This window comes from Corvus kubaryi, unplaced genomic scaffold (genome assembly GCF_017639235.1).
Source record: "Corvus kubaryi isolate FWS band 111438036 unplaced genomic scaffold, C.kubaryi_AGA036_p1.0 71, whole genome shotgun sequence".
NCBI lineage: Eukaryota > Metazoa > Chordata > Aves > Passeriformes > Corvidae > Corvus > Corvus kubaryi.
The window spans coordinates 8,491,437-8,512,253 of record NW_024582059.1 but is presented as its reverse complement, the minus strand read 5'-3'; the positions used below and the strand labels follow the sequence as shown (position 1 = coordinate 8,512,253).

Sequence of the window (20,817 nt, the reverse complement as noted above, 5' to 3'; positions counted from 1 at the left end):
CTTTATAGGTGATACTGGTTCATTTTAAATTTACTTTCAAATTTGCTGTTAAACTTCGCTTCTGGCCTTAGTTTTTGTGCTGTAATGAACAAAAAAACCCTTTATCTGAACAATATACATTCCTTTTGCTTCCCTTTGTGTGAGTTGGAAAGCAATTACAGTGTATTATTGATTAAGTGTTTTATGATAAAACACAAAAGCCGTCAAGTAAGCAGGAAAGCAAGAAGGAACAAAGATTAATTTAACAATAAAATCTATAATTGAGATTTTACAGATAGAATGTGGACACTAATTACAGATAAATCATTTAATAAGAGTTCTAACAAGAAAATTATCTTCCAAAATTCATATATTTTCCAACACAAGGTAATTATTTTTTTGCCTTCCAGTACTGTAAGAAAAAATACAAGTATGAGAATAAATAATGTCTATAAATATACCATTCTGTATGTATAAAAGTTCCCCCTCCCTTCCTTCCTCTCTTTCACTTATCCTTATTGCTTATTAAGAGTCTCTGACAATTCTGCAATTACCTCCAACTAACAGAAATATTCAAACTTTGAACTAGACCTTAAAGATACCATTTCCCTCAGCCCCCGCTGAACACAGCTCAATAACATCTGGGATTTGCCTTCAATTTCTTTGGATCAGAAAGAAATCCAAAGGACAAACTGTGGCCACCTGGTAGCGTGGCTGCCTGAAACCTCCATGAGACAGTGGCCAGGAAGCTGGTGGAGTGCATGTGACCATACTGTGAAGAGCAGATCTCTTCAACCCAAACACAAGTTGTTGCAGCCAGCCTGTTGATCACAAAGTGGCAGTGGTTTGAAAAAGTCCTGGGCATGCAGCTCCACCAGATGTGCAGTGAAGCCAGCATGGCATGCCATTCCTCTTCTTACATTCCCACTTTTGACCTTTTGGTTGTGCAGGATTGCTGTATGTCGACAACATTCTCATTGTGGGCAACTCCCAAGTGATCCAACAGTCCACCCGTGGCCTGCATTAGCTCAGCACGTCCTGGACATGCCAGAAATGTAGCACAACAAGTGGGATTGTTTGTTTCCACACTATGGAAGGTTTCATGTATTTAAACCAGTCCCTTCCTAGCCTGTGAGGGGCCAATAGTCCAGATTTCTTTTTATGAATCGCAAAGTTAGTGAGAACTGCCTTATTTTCATATTGTAATTAGCTATGGTGCCCCAGCTTTACAAGCAGAGATGTATTTCTGTATGGCATGCTCTCACGAGCGGAGGCCAAGTCCCCGTTCTCTCTCACATGCCTACCTACATGCAGCTTTCTTTTGGCTGCATTTCTTCTCAGGACTTGCCCTTATGAAGGGATGAACCCTGGCATCCACAGGAGACCACAGCTCCCGCACTATGCACACCAAGGAGCTCATGTTTAGGTAGTCTCCATGCCATAGGGTTTCCTCTGGAAAATGGAAAGCAGTCTCCTATCAGAACTGTTTCATGCACAGGACCTTATTCTCCAAAATGTAGAAGCCAAATCAATGAGCTGCTGGCAGCCATTAATTAACACATAGGCACACTGGGGCTCATGACAGTCTCAGCCCCTTAGACCTTTGGACATGTTTTCACTCCTACTGGTGGCTACGTGCTAGCTAGAACACAAACAGAAAAGGTGTAATTTTAGTGGGGAAAATGGGATTTCGTCTTGAAAACTGGTTTGTTTAAAATTAAAGATTTCAAGGGGATAAACAAAACAAACCAAATAATAAGTGTCCAATGCAACAACAAAAAAATCGTGACTTACATACTGCAGGCTTGCCAGCTGCTACAGAAGCTGAGCCAGAGGACAAAGTAATGTAAAAATGTATAACAAACCTGATACTGAGCTGCATCTTGTGATGCCTCTCCAAAACTCCTGATACCTTTAGTCTAGAAAGTGGCCCGTTTGTTTTTTATGTACTGTATCTAGTTTGTGCCTAAGGAAACAGCAGTTAAAATTTGGCCCAATGTTTTATTGCCAGCATATTCTAAAATACTTAAGTGTGCCTGCTTCATGGACACAATTGTTGAGGATTTTTTCCTAAATGAGCTGATTTTACAAATTTAGTACTTCTCTGATCTTTATTTTTCCACATAGACAAGATCTGCTTATTTGATGCTGCCTCCACTTACAAAGTCTAAGTAATAATAATTACACCTTAGCTTTTTCTTCAACAGTGCCAGCTGAAATTATATAAGAATGAGATGTTTGGTGGGTGTTTCTTTTTCCTCTGGAAGTCAGCAGAAAAGCTGTTAAATACTACATATACTAGAATACTGATTTTAATAATACTCAACGTGCACATCCATTTCATTGTCAGAAACACTTGAAATTTCTGTATGTTACTAATATCTGAAGAGCGTTAATCAGCTTTATAATGTAGTAGGCATTGTCCTTCATATATATTCCTAAAGCAGGATGTATGCTGTACATTTATATACACAGTTGGTCAGAGCACAGACATTGCAGTGTCATGCTTTCATTCAAATTTCAGATGCCATATGTTCAGTACAATCGCACGGCATCAAGATGCAACATATTGCTTTGCAAATGCAAATAATTTCACACAGTGGCCTTCATGACTGGGAAGGGATAATGAAATGGGCTATATTTTACACATATGAAAAAAATAAATAAAAGATTTATCATAAATATATGGACCAGTATATGACGTTGAAGAACAAGAAGCAAAAAGGAAACAGTGCTCTTGCATAAAGATCAATTCTCTTTGCTGCTGATGGAATGACAGGCTTGGGAGGAGGAGGCTTCTTGTTGTTCTTGGCTTGAGATTTCCCGAGCCCATTGTTGACTTCAATGGGCTTCCCATAACAGTCATAATTTGATAATTCAAAATCCCTTGGCAAGCTTCCAACAATGCTGAAATCATTGGATCTCAGATCAGATTTCGAAGTGCAAACTTTTTTGCATCTGGTCTCACCAACCTATGAAATAAAGAGTGAGGGGAATCATGATCTACTCGCCACAACTCATTAGCAAACTTCATGCATCTGCTAAAGAACACTAAACAAACATATAGGAAATTACTTGTTGATAGGGATACATTACATCAGACTAATTTGTGGAATGGTTATGTTATAAAGTACTTAAGGATGATCAGTCAATCATATAAACTAATCCAAACATTCATAATTGTGTAATTTTTCATGCACAAGGTGCCTCATGCTCTGCAATCTGCTATAGTTAGACTCCTTCATTTTAAGATGATAGAAGGGGAGAGAACATTTTCATGGGGAGTATTTTTGGATATTTGTTCTGTGCTGATGAACCTGCAGGCTTGATACTATTCAATACTTGCATTTTTCTGAGCTCTGAAAGCCATAGTCAGAATTAACCCTAAAATTCAATGTTTGATGCAATTAATTTTAGTTTGTTCTGGTTCTAAAGAGTTGCCAGGGCAGTATCCTATCCCTCACCCTAGGGCGACCACCTTGCATGGTGAGAAGCACTTTCTTTGTGCCTGCGGAGCTTGGTGCCTCTCTAAAGACAAGTAACACAGATGTAACTTTGATTGAGGCTTTTACTCCCATTATTGGCAAAGTTGATTCTTGTGCAAGGTGGAAGAGAAGCATGGCACTACTCCTTCTGCAAACAGTGGATACACCTTCCCAAATTTGCCAGAGTTATATTTCTCATGAAAGCAGTAAATTTTGAAAACGATGCACTAAAACAGAGGTGCAGGTTTGTCCTGGCTCCAGGACAGGGCTAATTTTTGCAGTAGCCAGGAGGGAGCACGGCCAGGGCACCGAGGTTATTCTATACCACCTCATGTCACTGGCAGGGCTGGAGAAAGGGATTCTCTTCTGGGGTGAGGGGGTTCCTTCTGGTCAAACAAATGTGGTGGAGGGAGCCATCCAGTATTGTCTATTGTCAGGGAATTTTTCTGTGTGAATAATTTATTTTATTATACCTTTTTTATTAATATTATTGCTGTCAACTGCTCATTTTCTTATCTCATTGCTGTTTTCAGTAAATTTTTCTTAACTCAAACCATGGTCTTTACCTTTTATGCCTCCCCTTGGAGTGAGGAGACAGAACAGCACCTGGTTTTAGTGGGAGTACTACACTGGAGAATACCATTCCTAAGCCACCACAAAATCAAGATTCCAGGGTATAAAAAAGAAAAATAGGATAGGTGTTCCCTGACAGTAGGACAAAAACTACACAAACAAATTTCTTGCAACTGTCTTCCAGTCCTCAAAGACCTGACAGCCTAACAGTGCTCATTACTGGAGTAGCAGGGGCAAACTGTCTAGCAAGGCAGTGACTAAGACACAGATAAACATGATTATGTGACCCTAGGTGACAGGATGCTGTTATTCACTGATCTGAGACATTCCTTCCAATCAGATCAGACCCAATGACATAGGTAATAAAGATATAAAGCAGACCCTTGTGCAATGAAAAGTGAACCTGCAGGACAGGGGTGTATGTTAACTGAAGAGTCACAGGAATATTACATTTTTTTCTATGTTTAAAGCTAGTAAGATTTAGTAAGGAAAGAAATAGAATCATGTATGAAATTATAAGCCTCTTTTTGGATTTTCCAAATGCCTCATACTACCAGCAATACATTGTAAAACTCAGTGACACTAACTGGAGCCTAAGTTCTCTCATTCACAGCACAGAATATTCCTGTTCCAACTGCAGTATCTAGAGTGTTCCCCTAAAGGCTGTTACAAGTCGGTTCTCATTCCCATTCAGGACTGGGAGTGGATTCTAGGTCACCTCTGCCTTGTAAGCAGAGAACTGTTCACAGCATGTTCACGCAGAGCTCTGCTTAGTTCAGTGTCAGCTGGAGTACTGATTTATCAGGACGACACAATTTTCCTTGTATGAGCAACCTGGCCCAAATTTTTCTTTAATAAGTATATGTTACTTTTGAAAACAATTTCATCCATTTCCTTGCCTTTACAAATCTGACATTCTTCTATTTACTGTAGTCAGCTGCTGCCTAAACATACTTTTAAATTTCTTCTCATACATCTCTTCAACTCTCAAATGTTTCTGTTGTTTTAACCTAAATTCACTTCAGTTGCCCTACAGCTTTCCTAAACAATTTGAGATAATACAAAGTATATATAATATATATATAATTATCTGCTTTTTATTTATTTGTCTTGGTTTGTGCTAGGACCCTAACAATAATCCTAACAATGCCTCTGCTCCTCCTCATTTTCCACATTTACTGCACAAAAAACTTACCAAAGGCTACAGGAACCTTTTTTGTAAAAAAAGATATTGCAAGACTTGATTTTAGAGTACTACACTGAAGATGTGTAAACAAAAGTAAAATGTTGTTAAATGTTATATCCTTTTAACTTCATCCTGGCACAAAAAATATTTTATATCATTCACCTTATCCTGCTCCAGCATCATGACTTGTGGGCCAGACTCAACCCACAGCATGCTTCCACCAGATTTATGGCTTTTCCCCAGCAGGGGATGGGGGGCAGCTGTTTGGGAAGGGAAGGCTTCTGGGATAATGTAGGGCCACCCCACACTTCCGAGGGAGATGGGCAGCCACTCCTTGTCCCTCTGGCATGGAGGTGGGAGGGGCCAAGGAGAGCACAGTAAGGTGACAGCTCTTGGGGCTTGGCCCAAAGCACAGACCTAGTTCCCTGTTTCTTCCAGGACTGCACCATTTTGTCTAGGTTTGGTAGGATGGAAAGAACACCTGTCTTTTCATGAACAGCTCAGAAGTACCTACGAATGTCTCCTAGAATCCAGAAGGCCCCTTATGATGATCCTTTCTCACCTTTTACAAAATTCAGACTGACTGGTGCTCGCTGCCAAGCTCAGCACCTGCTGCTGCTCCAGAGCTGCAGCACGTGTGCCTCTGCAGAAAGCCTTTGGTTACAGAATTAGGGAAGTAATGTGAGAAGAAAATGGGGAATGAGATGAAAGAATAAGTGCTGCCTGTGCAGGCAGACTGGCAGGGAGGAGCAACTAACTCCCCATCTCTGCCACTGCTGCTTCTGGTGCTCCTCCTCTCTTTCCACATTTACTGCCCAAACTAGTTACACTAGATTTTCCTTTAAAAACATCCAGGATGGAGAATTTTTTCCATGACCTTGTTCCCCACAAACATATGTACCTTATTTCAAACCTGAATTTATTCGGCTTCAATATTCAGACACAAGTCATGGCTATAGTTAGTCTGATTAACTGCTGATACTTAGAGATGGTAACAAATCTAACCTTGATTTTGCATAATTCAGATGATGTAACCAGGCTGACATATGAAGCCAAGAAAAATGTTCTTAAGAGTTTCTTACCTTTGCATCATTACTTCTGTCAACCTAACCGATAATACTTAAAAAAGTTATATTCAGTTTGATTAAATCAATAAACTCACAGCTCAACTTTAATTTCACTGACCCATTCATTAGATAACATGGGGCTGAATTATGAGCAAAATTAAAGATAATTAATACTTACAAACAATAACTATTAGTCAGCACCCTGTAAGCTGTGCAGTATTCTCCACTGATTGATGTCAGGCTCATAATTATTCCTGTTACACCACTTAGCTTTTAAAAGTACTGGCACAAAGTTAGCTTCTTGCTGTATTTTGGAACCCTCCCAGATGTAAAGGATTTATTAAAAAATCAACATTAATGTTCCGCAGCACTCAGAGACCAGCTCTGTAAAAAATTCTAGATGCAACTTAAGCTGAAATCTTGATTGTAAAATGTCTACCTTTAATAGTTACTGTTTAACATTCTCATTAGCTATTGTGAATGAGAGCTATTTCATCCTCAGATTTAATATATCTGGCTTTTCCCCAAACACAGAGCAGAATATTTGTTCAACACTTTTCCTGTTTCAGCTAATTCTTGATACTTACAGCACCTCTGCCTAGTATAGTACCATTACTCTTCTTACAAGGTTTTCTATTCTTGCTGTATAGGCAAACTAACTTCCTATTGCCCTCAGTTATGCTAAGCATCTATCTCCTTACTTACACCTATTATCTACAATTATTTTCTTGATTTCAGCTTATATTAATTGCTATCACCTCCCATTTGCCAGTGAGAAGAAAAGAGAAATGCTTGAAGCTCAGATAGTTTTAAATATTTGGGAAGTTTGTTTTCAATTGTTCTGTTTGTTAGGTTTTAGGGTTTTTCTTAAATTAGAATAGCTTTACTTCTGGTCTGTAACTATTTCAACATTATTAGCTCACCAGCACCGTTCATAATTTTTGTTTAAATTCTTCTATCCAGATTAGACAGTTCTCAAATTTATGAAATCTGACCTTTCACAACACCAAAAATATCAGGACTTGACTCAATTTGTTTTGTGCAAATAGAATAAAGATCCTTGTCAATTGACTGTTCATCCTGTGATCAAGTCCTCTTTATCCATCAGGACAAAGTGCAATATAAAAGTCATCATATTTGAGAGCAGAAATGTATTGTCCATAACCTCTAGCAGGGCTTCAAATGTGCTATAGCACTGGCAGCCTCTCAAACTCTGCACGTGTCCCTCAGGCTGAAGAGCTTCTCCACTGTAATGCTGCGCTCCCTGCCCTACACAGCACATCCTCCTTGCCACAAAACCATCTCTGCTGCTGTGCACCCAACCTCCTTTTGGCATGCAGATCTGTCACTAATGCTGCCAGTTCTATAAGGGGCTTCCATACAAGACAAAGGAGGAGTTTTCTAACAAGCTGTTATTAATCTCTCTTGCACTTGTTCTGTGCTCTTCTCTTGCTCTTGCCGTGATAGATGTAGATCATCAATAAAGTAATGATTTTTTAGCATTAGTCTGTACTCAGACTGAGTATATTTTCTGGTGCAGCTCAGGAGGAATATGCTACCACACTCCAAATATTCCTTGTAAAGTACAGGACAAAAAATATTAATACATAAAATATCACAATATCATGGCACAGCTGAGGTTGGCAGGGACCTCTGGAGATCATCTAGTCCAACCCCCTGCTCAAAGCAGACTGCTTGGGGCCTTTTTACAGTCATGTTTTGAATTATCTCCAAGGATGAATACAGGAGTCACTGGAGCAGAAAGTACCTACTCTGTACCTGAAATGCTGTCAGGAACTATTAAAATAGGCTGCAGCCTGTGGTTTTGTGTATAAGGTAAAATGTCAGCTGGGTTTTTGATGGTTCTGCAATAAAAATTTTAGTCTGGAGTTCCACTTGAGGGGAAAAAACCTGGGAAGACCAGGTTACAACAGGTCACCACCAGTGGTCAAGTATATAACTCAGTAGAGGTGAACATAACTCATCTCAGATTTCAGAGCCTAGATGTGGCTCTGACAAGATAAAGCAAGCAACAGCACCACTCCTTTTTAAAAATAACTGGCATTAGAGCTATTACCACCACTTGCATAGTGCTATTCATCATCTGCCAGAACCATTCTTTTAGCAAATGTTCTCTCCAGTCATTAGCACATTATCTGTGGGGGACAGCTTCTATTAATGGGCTTGATGAAAATGTGACTTTTCAAGTGAAGGGGTGTTGTTATAGTTAACAGTGCAATCTCTCACTGTAATCACGTCAGCAATGAAAGCAAAAAAAAATGATTCATCTTCAAAACATTTCCCTTTTTGCTTGTTTTTCTCACTGTATGGTGTTTCATTGCTAGGAAACACATGCAAACTCCTACTGAGGATTCCCAATAAAAAACCAGTGCAAGCAGTTATCACCAGGTTGCATAATTTTCTCCTCTGCTTAGAACAGCATCTACTTGCAGCCGCTATGAGTTAAGGGAGCCAAGCTGTATTTTCTCATGGCTTTTTGCCTGTAAGTGCATAGCCACTGCTTCTCCTAGAAAAACACATCAGAAGTACTTATTTTCTCTTTTCTTCCCCACAGATTCAGGGTGATCTTGACAGACAGACCACTTGACTTTAATCAGACAGTCATATTGATAAACCTCTGGGTTTAAAATGGCACTGACATTTCAAGGGTTTTTGTTGGAGGGAGCATGACTCATAAAGCTTGGACTTGAGGGGTTGGCATACGCCAGCAACATGCAGCTTTTACATCAGCCAGTTCCCAGGATCTGGTGAAGTAGCTACACATGCATGGAAGTCTTTCTCCATCTTTGGGTGATTGGCAAACTGTGAGCACTCTTTTCACCCTGCCATCTTCACTGTCACTGTTGGTGACTATCGGTCGTGATCACTGACTATTGACACAGTGACAAAAGCGCTTTCTGCTGAAAACTTTCAGCAGACCCTTGCAGATTCTGTTACAGGGGAACTCTTCTCCTAGCCTGCAATTACAAATTACATTAAACTTCTAATGTTTAGGATACACTGAAAAGCTTATCCTTTTACTCCATAAAAATGGAACAACAGCTGCTTGTATTTTTAGGAATTATCATGTGGTTTTGTTACAGTTGTTTTTTATTTAAATCAAATACACCAGGTCTCCAAACCAGATGCCATTTTAACTTTCACAAATGGAGCAAGCACATGACAACAAGTTGTTCCACAAAGACTGGAACCAGGGATGCCTGATTGCCCCACTTGCTTCCCTCCGATCCTCCCCACAGCAAGGACCTTCTCAACCCAGCAGCTCCCTTGTACCTTCACGCAGGCCCTTTGCCCAAATCTCCTGCAGAAACATCATTGCTGCAACACTGCAAAAGCAGCAAGTGCACAACTTGCTGTTCAGGGAATGCAAACTGCCATGGCATCAGGATCCAGGGCATTTTGAAGTGAAATAAAGTAACTTCTCTTTTTAAATTTGATTACCCTTTAATAACTTACAGATATATATCAGCACCATTCAGTTAATATTTCATAATATTTAATAGCTTAATTTAAACAGGAGAAACACTTACAAATGGAATTATTCATGCTCTCTGTTTTTCCCCACTTGGAGTTAACTGCTTCCATGTCTTTTCTGTTGGCTTTACCTTCAAGTCTCATCTGGTCTATCCACTGTTTCAAGCCTAGCTATGCTGACATTTCCAGCTACACCCTCAGTCACTTTTGCCTGAGTATCACCTCCTAGTGGAAAAAGAACATCCGTGAACATTTCTACAGGACATATACTTATATCAGGGGTACAGTTATAAGTTGTCCTTTTCTCCTAAAGTTATACACTGGGTCACCTAAGTCTTTCCAGACATTTAGCAAAGTATTTGCTCTTGCCTCCCACACAATCCTACATGACCCTGATGAGAAACAGCTCCTGAAGTTCTGGGACAGCACTCTGGCCTCCTTTTGTTTTGTATTCTTTATGCTTTTCAACATACAGGTTTTTTTCCATTACCTGCTTCGTTAATGTTTCTCTCCCTTGCATATTTTCCGTATGACAAATGCATTCTCTACTTGATCATAACTAGGTCTGTATGGGAGCAATCCAAATTTTGTGGGGCAAGCCTAGTTTCGGATTAGGAGTCAGAGCTACCAAAAGATTTACACCTGTTCTGATTTAGGACTTTAGTACAGGCTTTTCCAGGGCTGAGAACTTTCAAAGTACTCCTACGCGGTAGCGGGTTCAGAGAGGGAGTTTGCAGCTAGGCAGATTTATAGCTTTCAAATATATAAAATCTAGCACCACTGTCCTACCACATCCTGATGTCAGATGATTCATTGGTCTGGGAGCTTTTTCTATCTCAGCCTGGTCATCTTCCCAGAAATTACCAGGATACCTTTCCTCTGGTAGGTTGTGTTTCAAAGCAGGTGGATTAATTCAAGCTGGATCCTTACCCATGAGCCACTCAGACACATGAATAGCTTTTACAGCAATGAATACCTATTTCCACTGTGTCTTGGTAAATAATGGTTTTTTTTGATCTCTGTATAAAGATCATGAGAAGCTACTGGAATGTTAAAGGTCTCTCATAACAAACTGAGAAGACCCTGAAAAGTGCAGGTCAAACATGAGAAGCTGAGGCTGACATTTCAAGATTGTGGAGGGGAGATGCTACAAGAGGAAGGCAGACTGAATTCTGAATTCTAAAAACTGTCAGCCTACTGCTAGACATCATTCATGGGGAACGTTCCTGAACTTCTGTGGATAATGATTCCTCTTCTTCTAAGTCATAAAACACACTGAACACCAGTGCCTTCTTGAAAAAAAATTAAAATATGAAAGCACAATATAGGTAGTAATAGATAATTTTGTCTTCCACATGGATATGACAATGGCATGTACCTGAGAGGGTGTGTATACCAAGGAGAATCAGTAATTCAGCAATTGGTTTTGTTCACACTACTTTTTTTTGCTAAACTTGTCATTGATCAAACTGAACACTTAACACTTTTTAAGTACTGGAAATAGGAAAAATATATTTGATGCTGATCTGCTGGATTTTTGCAACTATTCTGTCAGAAGAAACAGCTGAATTTGGGACCTGCAGATTGCTGAACACAAAATTATCACATTCAATTCAGGGACAGCAGAGCCATTTTCTTCTACTCAGTCCTCATGTTGCCTAGGCTAGGGGAATTACTCATGACACAAGTCAAAGAAATCATGGGGTTACTCTAAGCTGAGAGTAGTTGCCTACCAAAACATTTCCCAAAGATTCTTCTACCAGATGAAACTTATGGTAGTTAAGTGCACTGTTCTGCAATGCCTGCAGCTCTTCTGGGCTGGGGGCAATCACTTATGGCGTAAACCCAACTTGATACTACGACAGGGTTTCTGCCACTCTGGCATAAACTACTCCTTCCCTAAACAAACACTGAAGTCACAGTGTACCAATATTACCACTTGGATCTGGCCTAATAGCTTTATTTTATACAACAGAATTGCTAAGTCATTGAAAAGGACAAGCCAAATTCATATTAGACACGTAGAAAAAAGTATTTTCTTCTGCAGAATAAATGTCAAATATCACTTAGGACTGAAGGCATGGGATATCTGGTAACTCTTGGAGCACAAACAGGGGCTTCTAAAATGTCAGGAATTCAGTAACATGATGGAAAACTTAGCCCTGAGTGAAGATGTACATGTCATCTTTATCCATAAAATGAAATCTGACTGATTTACACATAAACTCTATCTAGCAACACAATAAATGCAGGAACTGTTTGACACAAACAGACCTGTCTTTTGTTTACAAATGCCAAGACTTCTGGATTCCTGGCTTCATCAGCATGCAATTCAGTGCAGCTGTGGCCATCCCGAGGGAGCAACGAACTGGGTGTTATTTGAGTATGTTCTCAGCAAATACTGTCTGAGAGTTCTGTCCTCTGAATAATTACAGTTTGACAGCTGCTATTTATTATGAGAAAAATAGCAACTGTAAAGCTGCTTGCTACTTTATTTACCTGAAGCTAAGCAGCAGCCATGGTGCTACAATATTAAAAGACAAATTTTTCACTTAGAACTTCTGACCCCAAATCACTAGGGACCAATTGTTCAGATTGCTAGCCATTAGTTACCAGCATGTTTCTCATGTCTTGGTCACTTCCAAGATTAAGCACTATTCAAAAATATTAGAAACAGTATATTCCTAGACAATAATGCTGATTTTGCATAAAAAGCTTTGCAGCTCCTACCTGTAAAGTGCTGATGTGAACAGGAGTCCCTGTGCCATTCACAGTGTTCTTCTTGGCAGCATTTCCTCCCTTCCCTTCTGCTTGCTCTGCCTTGGCAATCTTTGCTTTTTCAGCTTCGATTCTCTTTGGATTGTTTAGCATTACCTGAACCACAGCATATTCCACCAGAGATGCAAACCCAAAGAGAAGGCAAACAATCAGCCACACGTCTAAGGCCTTCACGTAAGACACTTTGGGAAGTTCAGCGGCAAGAGTGGTACATTCAGATGCCAAGCTGAGCACTGAGAAAATACCTACAAAAAGAGAAAACAATATATTGAATAAGAAAACTTCCCTTTAATGGCCCTGGCTGTGCTCTCCTCTGAAACAGACAACAGTGAATGATGTTTTGTAACAGTGAATGGGACTTCACGATGTGGTCGGTGCAGCAGATGTACAAAGTGCACATGCCTTCAGCTAATGAACAAGTTAAACACTTAGGTAGGATAGTGCAGTTAATGATGAATTATTAATAATGCAGGACCTTCATTTTATAAACAGAGAAACAAATAAGTGAGGCTAAACTGGTTGTTATGGTTTCCCTGTCCCATCACACATCACAGTTGGGAAATGGGCTTTCCAAAGACTTATCTTACAATGTGCATCTAATTCTGGGAAGGTAAAAGAGAAATATGTGACACTTAAACCTAAAAACTCCAAGTCCTTTAAATCAGACTGGCATTGTCTAATTTATATACATATATATATATAGCATAGAAATCCAAACTATGCTATAGCAGGAACAATTCTCTGAATGACCTGTTCACAAGTGTGATATTCAGACCTCAGGTGAAAGAGAAGTTTTTGCTGAAGGGCAAAGTTGCACGAGCAAATCAAAAAGCCTGTGCTCCTGATTCATTGAGAAGATGAAACCGTGGAGGTGACTGAGGGTCTAAATCATTCCCCATTTGAGTTTCGAGGATCTAGAGGAAGCTTTCTAGATAAAGAGCATTTGACAAAGCCCTTATGATGAAAAAAGCCCATGTGTGCAAAGGCTCTGTTGAAAGGTCACACTCATCATGGATTTCACCAAGCATTTCCCCTAATAAGGCTTCCAAATGTCACCATCAACACAGGATTTCTATCACAAGAGACAAAATACAAGCTTGACCCCAAAGAAAGATTTCTAACAGGCTCCTGTGAAAATAGTAGCATGAACAGCTACATTTGGAAAAAGCTAACTTTAGAAATAGCTGTCATGTGGGGAAAACTTAGTTCGATCTCCAAGTTCAGAATGTCCCATTTTGGTTTTGTGAATGCTAATGATAAAAATCTTTATTTATGAGTGGGCAGCTAAATGAAATAGAATTGATGTCTATAGAAAATGTTGGCCAAAAGGAGATATTTAGTTAGTCTCAACTATGTTTCTTATATTGCATGAAAAATTTTGTTATTCATAGAGAGATGATTCCCTTCAGATCCATTTTAAATAACTCGGGATGTGAAAATGTAAATTAAAATGAAACTATCTGTATTGGCCTATGAAAATACTCATTTCTACTTGATCACGAACAACACATTCTTTAGCTACTGCTCCTATTTGAATTTTGATAAGATTGATATGACACTTTATTTGGCATTAATCTCTAATGGACAATTTACTACCTCCTAAAACACTAAAGTGTAAAGAAATGTTTACAGTCATGCAATTTTAAACCACAAAATTTTATGATGTTTGACTTAGAAATGTGTAGTATCAATGTATCACTGCAAAGCTGTTTTTTTTTTTTTTTTGTCCATAGGGATAAAAAAGAACAACCAGATGTGTTATCTCAGAACAGAATGATATAGCAAATACTGAACAAAATCCTCAGTGTACACTCTGGCTTATTTTCCATCTACTGTAACTGAAGCATTTAAGTACAAATGTTCCCATAAAGATAGAAAGTGAGCATAGAATACTTCTCTTTAAAAAAAAATTATTTTCACTTACCAGCACCTGCAGACTGGGGATGAACACTAATTATGGATCACAAGGAACTGCATTAACAAGTACAAAAAAGGCTCTACTGCCTCATTTGCCTGTGCCCAGCATGCTGTTTATTCTCTAACAGTGTAGTGTACCAAGTACTATGCATGCCTATGCTTGACTTCTGAAGGGCAGCCTCTATCCTTCTCCTGCATAACCAAACCAGCTAATGACATGGACCAGCTCAACATCTTGGATATAGTATTTTTGTTCCTACTGACTTTAAAAGTGTTTAATATTTTAATACGTGATAATTAATATCATACCTGGTGCCAAAAACATTTGTACACCCCCTTTTTAGACCTTAAAGTATTATACCTTACAATCTTGGATTGAATTCTACAGAAATAACTTATAAATTCTATCTGAAAAGATTTTTGTGGAGTTTTCATTAACATGTTCAGTAGAGCAATTGAGATCATGGTGACCAGCAGCTAATTTCCATTTTTCTGAATTCCTACAATGAAAGGTTCACTATAAGAGACTAAGAAATGTCTAGGTTTTCAGGTAACAATAAAGTGAGACGGAAGCACAGAAATATTCTATTCAGCAACCATTTGCTGCCTGATGAATATTGGCATGGCCTTGGAGACCCTAGTACCAGAATTGTAAGTCGCACTTTTAGCAGCAGCTGCACTAGGTGCCTACTTACCACAATCCAAAGCTTAAGGCTCAAATGTGAGTGAGGAGCATGAACAAATAAACTGAAAGATCTGAAGTAGCTTCTCATTTAGTAAGATCTGTAAGTAGCCACTGGTACACTTTCTTGGGGCTAGATATCATTTACTTGACACACAAATGTTAATCTTGTTGTATTTCAAGGTCAAGGATCTCAAGGATGTCGCTAGAAGAGTTAGTTCGTTGTTCTCCCAAAACTGGAGAAACACAAATCTTACCCCAGTGACAGTGTTAATAACTGTCACACGAAACACTGACTCAGCTAAGGGATGGTCAGATTTAGAGGTTTTTTGCTTTTCTGGCAATTAAGGAAAAGTCACATAGCCAGGTCAATGGCTAGTATCTCTGAAAATGCATTATTTCAGAAATGCTAATACATAATAGAAGCCAATAAACACAATGAACGAAATAAATAAACAACAAATAAGCATGCATATTTAGTTACAAAGACAATGTTACTTAAATCTAAGACACTTATAAATCTAATATATCATTAATAAGCCCATCTGGTTCACTATTTGAAGCATGGGATTATAAATTTGGCAGTACAGCTTGATTTCGATTCTAGTTTTCCAGTTCCTCTTTCATTCTTTTTAATTTAATGCCTGTTATATTTTCCCCACCCTTTTTGTCTTCAAATGTTCTCTTTATGATTTGCATTATGTAATGCAACCTTGCAACTTTTCAAGGTGAAAGATTATATTTGTTACTTGCCATGGAACTAATAAAGCTTGAGACTCCTTCCCAAGTAACTACTTTTAAAGATCAAAAGAAAAAAAAAAGAAAAAAAGTCTGCACAGGAGTCATATCCTGTGGAGATGTGGAGTTCCAGTGTGGGTAAGAGATTTTTGAGGAAGGCAGGCAGCAGGAGGGATTCTGCAACTGCACCACTTGGGTATTGGAAACAGGTGCACTAAACCTCCTGGGACATGGCAAAGATTTGGAAAGTATGGGCTTGGAGAGGAGGGAGTCCTAGGGAAAATGGGAGCCTTGGGAGGCCAGAACATGGGAAATGGAATCCAAATAGGAGAAGTGTCAGGATGGAAGAGCCTGTCTCTGCATGTCACTGAGCTCTTGGGGTCAGCAGGTTTGGCCACACCAGAGCTGTAGTGCTGTGTACAACCCAAGTAGTCAGGACAGTATTGTTTCTACTAACCCTGTGTCCTGCTATTTCATTGAAATGATGCTATTTCATAATAAATGAAGGGCCTGCCTACTATGTTGTGCTGAGCAACATGACTGCATGAGCTTGAAGCACTCTCATGAACTGAGTCTCTAATGAAATAAAGCCAGTCAGCTAACATGAATGCTCTTTCCCAAACATCATTGTTTCTATTAATCTTCAGAAAGACTGCTCCAATAGGTACCTATTATCATCCTGCTTTCTTACTGATTATTCAAATGTTGAAATTCCTGTAAACTGCATATTGCCACAGTGTTTGCAGCATCACCTGTGCATAGATGGATCAGATTTGACCAGGTTGAGAAGAGCAGAGACAGTGTGTTTGTCACACAAATGCTGGAACTACTATCAAGTGAAGTCTTAATGCCAAGGAGTTTACAGGACTAGGAATGAGCAGATTTCAGTGAAAATGATAAGCAGATAATGGAAGTGGAGTTGCTTTCAGGGTCCAGTGTCATTTAGCCAAAGCAACTGAGAATGGCTCAATGGTGTTACAGTGGATTGTGACAGTACGTGAAAACGCAGGTTACCCAGTGGGACTCTTGCAGCACTTGCATCAGGATTGATCCAAAATGACAGCCAGGACAGAACAACAATTAGCAGTGTAGGAGCATAAACACCCATCATGTAAAATCCAACTTGTCTTCTTAAAGTGAAGATCACTTCTACACAAGTGTAATAACCTTTAAAGAAATAAATGCATTAATGTTTAATGTGCTTTGCAGGTGAACCTCTGATCCACATCTTCCAGGTCTTTTTCTGTTTAAGAACAAGTGTTCAATGTTTTGATTTTCTTTATAAAGGTAAAGAATTTAATCTGAAAAAAAAAATTCAAAATACAGATCTACTTAAGCACCAAATGTGGTCAGGCTGCGGTACTCTGTGCTGTGTAAGGAACCCTTCATCTTTTCAAAACACACCAGTAGCAGGAGGCTGAAGTGACTCCCAGCTTGATGCTGGCTTCAAGATGCAGTCCAGATAAAACCAATGGGGTCTAGCAGTCCTACTTGCTTAAGTTCATCTGAAAATCCTACTTAGCATTAATTTGTGCAAAAGATGAAGTAAGAAATACTAGTCTAGAAAGTTTAGAATGGAAAGATGTGATCTGAATGTGACTCTAAGCAGAGATTTCCCCAGTACTGAAAGCTGGTACAGGTGACTTCTAAAATTGGTACAGACATTTCAAAGAAACTGTGAATTTTGCAAACAAGGAATAAAGTATCAAATCTTTTAAAATTAAGATCTAAAGCATACAAACTTTCAGAAGATGTTTAAGATGAATTCAACAAAGAACAAAGTTGAAGTTACTACATTTTTTGCTGGAGGTAACAAATGTATCAAGAAGTCTGACATCCAGAAAATAATTTCTGTCCATATTTTCACTCAATTAGTAAAACTGGAATTTTTATGGTAATAGTAACACAACAGTGTTGTAAAAAACTTGAAAACTTCACAAACTATTCTATCACAAGGAAAAGGCATTCCGACGTTATATTACAACAACTTCAAAATTCAAATCGGACTATATTTATCAAACCAGTTGGTGCAAAACTGATTTAGAAGATAGAATGTGTCCAAAAGTTCTCTATTTATCTTCCATATTGTATTAGTTAAGTGCTGTACAATGATAAGTTATCGTAAAAGTGCTGTTTGGGCATACAAACACCAAAACGACAAAACAATAAAACATTAAACATAAACATCCTTGTATAGAAGACATTCTACTGTGTTTTATAGTTCATTCTATCATCTTCAGTGACCTGTTGGCTGAAATATTTTCCCTCTTAATGAATGGATTCCAGATACTTTTAGGTTTTATTTTCAAATGAGAGATGACCTTCAAAATCATTATTTGTTTGTGTTATGTAGGAAATGCATTCTGCATGCCTTCATTTGAATAATATTTCATTAGAGCATAGTATCTATTGCCCTCACCATTCAGCTTGAAAGGACCTATTTGATCTGTCATAAAACTGATGAACAATAGGAAATTTGCAAATATAAATATTCAACGTCTTGCCACAAAAGCAGCCCAGATTTGCTGACCCTCTTTCACCTTAGGTAGGTATGATAAAACATCAGTTGGCAAAATAAGCAGTAAAGATTAAGTTTTTTTTGCAATTTTCAAGGAACTCCTACAAAAGTTGTAATTTTGAAAATCTGCCCCTTGATGCAAAACTTCTCTTGATTATCTGACAAAATCCTTAGCTGAATTAATTTTAGCACTGTGTGTGAAATCTGCTTTTAAAAAAACACCTTCAGCATAAGAATTTTCAAGTTAATTAAAAAACCGGAGTATTGAAAACAGCCTTTAAACATACTTCAGAATACTGAAATATTCCACTCACATTACTGAAGTATTAATTCTGGGTTTGATTATGAGAACGAACAGATGTTCTTGGCAGAAAAGATTTGCATTAAAAGAATTGTGAAAACTTTAAAAAATCGTTCTCTCATGTTCTTTCTTTAATGTTTAAAGCACACACACAGAATGTGAACATTTTACTGAGCATTTTGCACAGTGTCATTTGTGGTCACAAGTTGCTGAAACTTGAGAGAACACTGATTTTCTTTGTGCATAATTCTTAAATATTTTTTTTAAGGTTCCAAAAAATATCTCAAATATCTAAAGTTTTTTTGACATTTAATTTCAGATTTAGGGCACACCTCAAAATTATCACAAAAAGAACATAAGGTTTACAATTTTCCCATTTGTATGAATTTCATTTGGGAAAATGCAGGATCCATTCCTTTAGTTTTTCACTACTTTATAGACTATTTTTTTTTCAGTAAATTCATTGTTTCATTAAGAACAAAGTATTTTTCCCACTGCTAAGCAAGGTTTTACCATATCCTGAATGCAACCACTGCTAGCTGATGGATATGCTTTCAAAAAAGCAGAATTTACCTGAAGAGAGCTAGTTTCTTATTATTTACAAATTATAAATCACCTGAGAACCTGAATTATGTACTTAGGCTAAGAACTCACTCATTATGCAGTTAAAAAACAAAGCCCACTTTTACTTTCACCACCTTTTCAAGTTAAATTTTTAACTCTGAGATCTGTTAAGGCTCCTTGAGATCTCTCCAGGCTTGGAATGTACCACAGGAGCAACTGCAAGTAACAGAGTCTCCACCTGAATAGGCAACATGAAACTTGCAGAGGGTCCTCAGAAGCTGCAGCACCACGGCCTTCCTAGTTGAGTTTTAATGGGAGATTTATTCCCGTGATGTAAAAGCACTGACTAAAATACAGCTGTTCTTGTAGAAAGTCTTGTGGTTGCCACAGCATGAGTAGTTTGGATATAAGCAGGAATCAATTCCATAGGCAGGAATCAATCATGGTAAAAAAGATAAATCATTAAAAGCCAGAGTACAGAAACCGTTGGAAAAAATTGTGCCCACATTAAAAAAATAATCATAGGAATAAATAAATACAGGGTTGAGGATCACAAGCAGCTTTCAAAAATGACAGAATTTCTGAAACACTTAGAGGAAGGAAGAACCTGCAGGGTGAAGCATTTGGAATTACAGTCTAATACTATTCACTTATGGAACAAAAGCCTAAACAGAAAATCAAAATTTACCCATTTTGCTGCAACTGGCATGATTCGGCATGAACATTATTTCAGAAAAGTTAGATATTTATAAGCATAAACAAGTATCAGGACCATAGAAATAAAATGGTAATAGTAAGATCACGAGATGTGTAAGCAAAACCAAGACAAATATTTAATCCCTTCTTCAATTTGGTTATTTCTGTATTTGAATTAGTTTGTAATGATCACATATTAAACTTACCATTGTATGAACTACTCATTAGATTAGTTAAAAGTAATCTGTTTTATCCCATGAAATATAAGACATGGACTGGAATATTAACCATTAACTATAAACAGTAACCGAAGGAAGTTTAGAGTTTTTTAACCAAGGAAATAAATTATATTACCTACCTGTGCCTTTGTAATACTTGGTACAGTTACCATATTCAATATCCTCCTTTTTAATATCAAACTGAGGCAGAGCAATTTTCTCTAGCTGTACAGGATCTCCAGACTGCCAGATAAACCGTAAGTCATCAGTTGTGTAACCAACTACAAGAACAAAATAATTGTTTAAAGAACCACCTCAATCACAGTAAACTCTGCAAGAAAACCTAGTATATATGTATTATATATCTTCCATTCTTTTTCATCTCCTCTTCAAATAAATAAATACAAAAATTAAATAATCCACAGCTGCATTTTTATGTAGGCCTAAGTTAGGACTTAGTGGCTGAAACACTACATTATCAGCAATACTAGGATGACTAAGAGGTATTTCTTACAGCGTGTATTTTTCAAACAAAGAAAGCAAAACTGTATTTTCCACAGCTTTCAAGCCTCCATATTCATTCATACTCCAGCAAAATATGAAAAAGCTGAATTTTAATA

The 20,817-nt window shown here is 38.1% G+C and overlaps 1 protein-coding gene across 3 annotated transcripts in view; it reads right to left on the bottom strand.

Moving 5' to 3' along the window:
• Window positions 1-236: 236 nt before the first annotated feature.
• GLRB (glycine receptor beta) overlaps window positions 237-20,817 on the bottom strand; it is a 47,396-nt gene continuing 26,815 nt past the window's right edge. Inside the window, exons 6-9 of one of the 3 annotated variants that reach the window (XM_042049673.1) lie at window positions 20,338-20,478; window positions 16,915-17,067; window positions 12,516-12,808; window positions 237-2,951 (exon numbers count right to left, since the gene is read on the bottom strand). In XM_042049673.1, coding sequence (XP_041905607.1) covers window positions 2,655-2,951; window positions 12,516-12,808; window positions 16,915-17,067; window positions 20,338-20,478 — 884 coding nt within the window. In that variant the 3' untranslated portion in view covers window positions 237-2,654. Of the gene's footprint in view, window positions 2,952-9,883; window positions 10,011-12,515; window positions 12,809-16,914; window positions 17,068-20,337; window positions 20,479-20,817 lie in introns of those variants that run through there. The other 2 variants (XM_042049675.1, XM_042049674.1) reach the window with 2 other exon arrangements.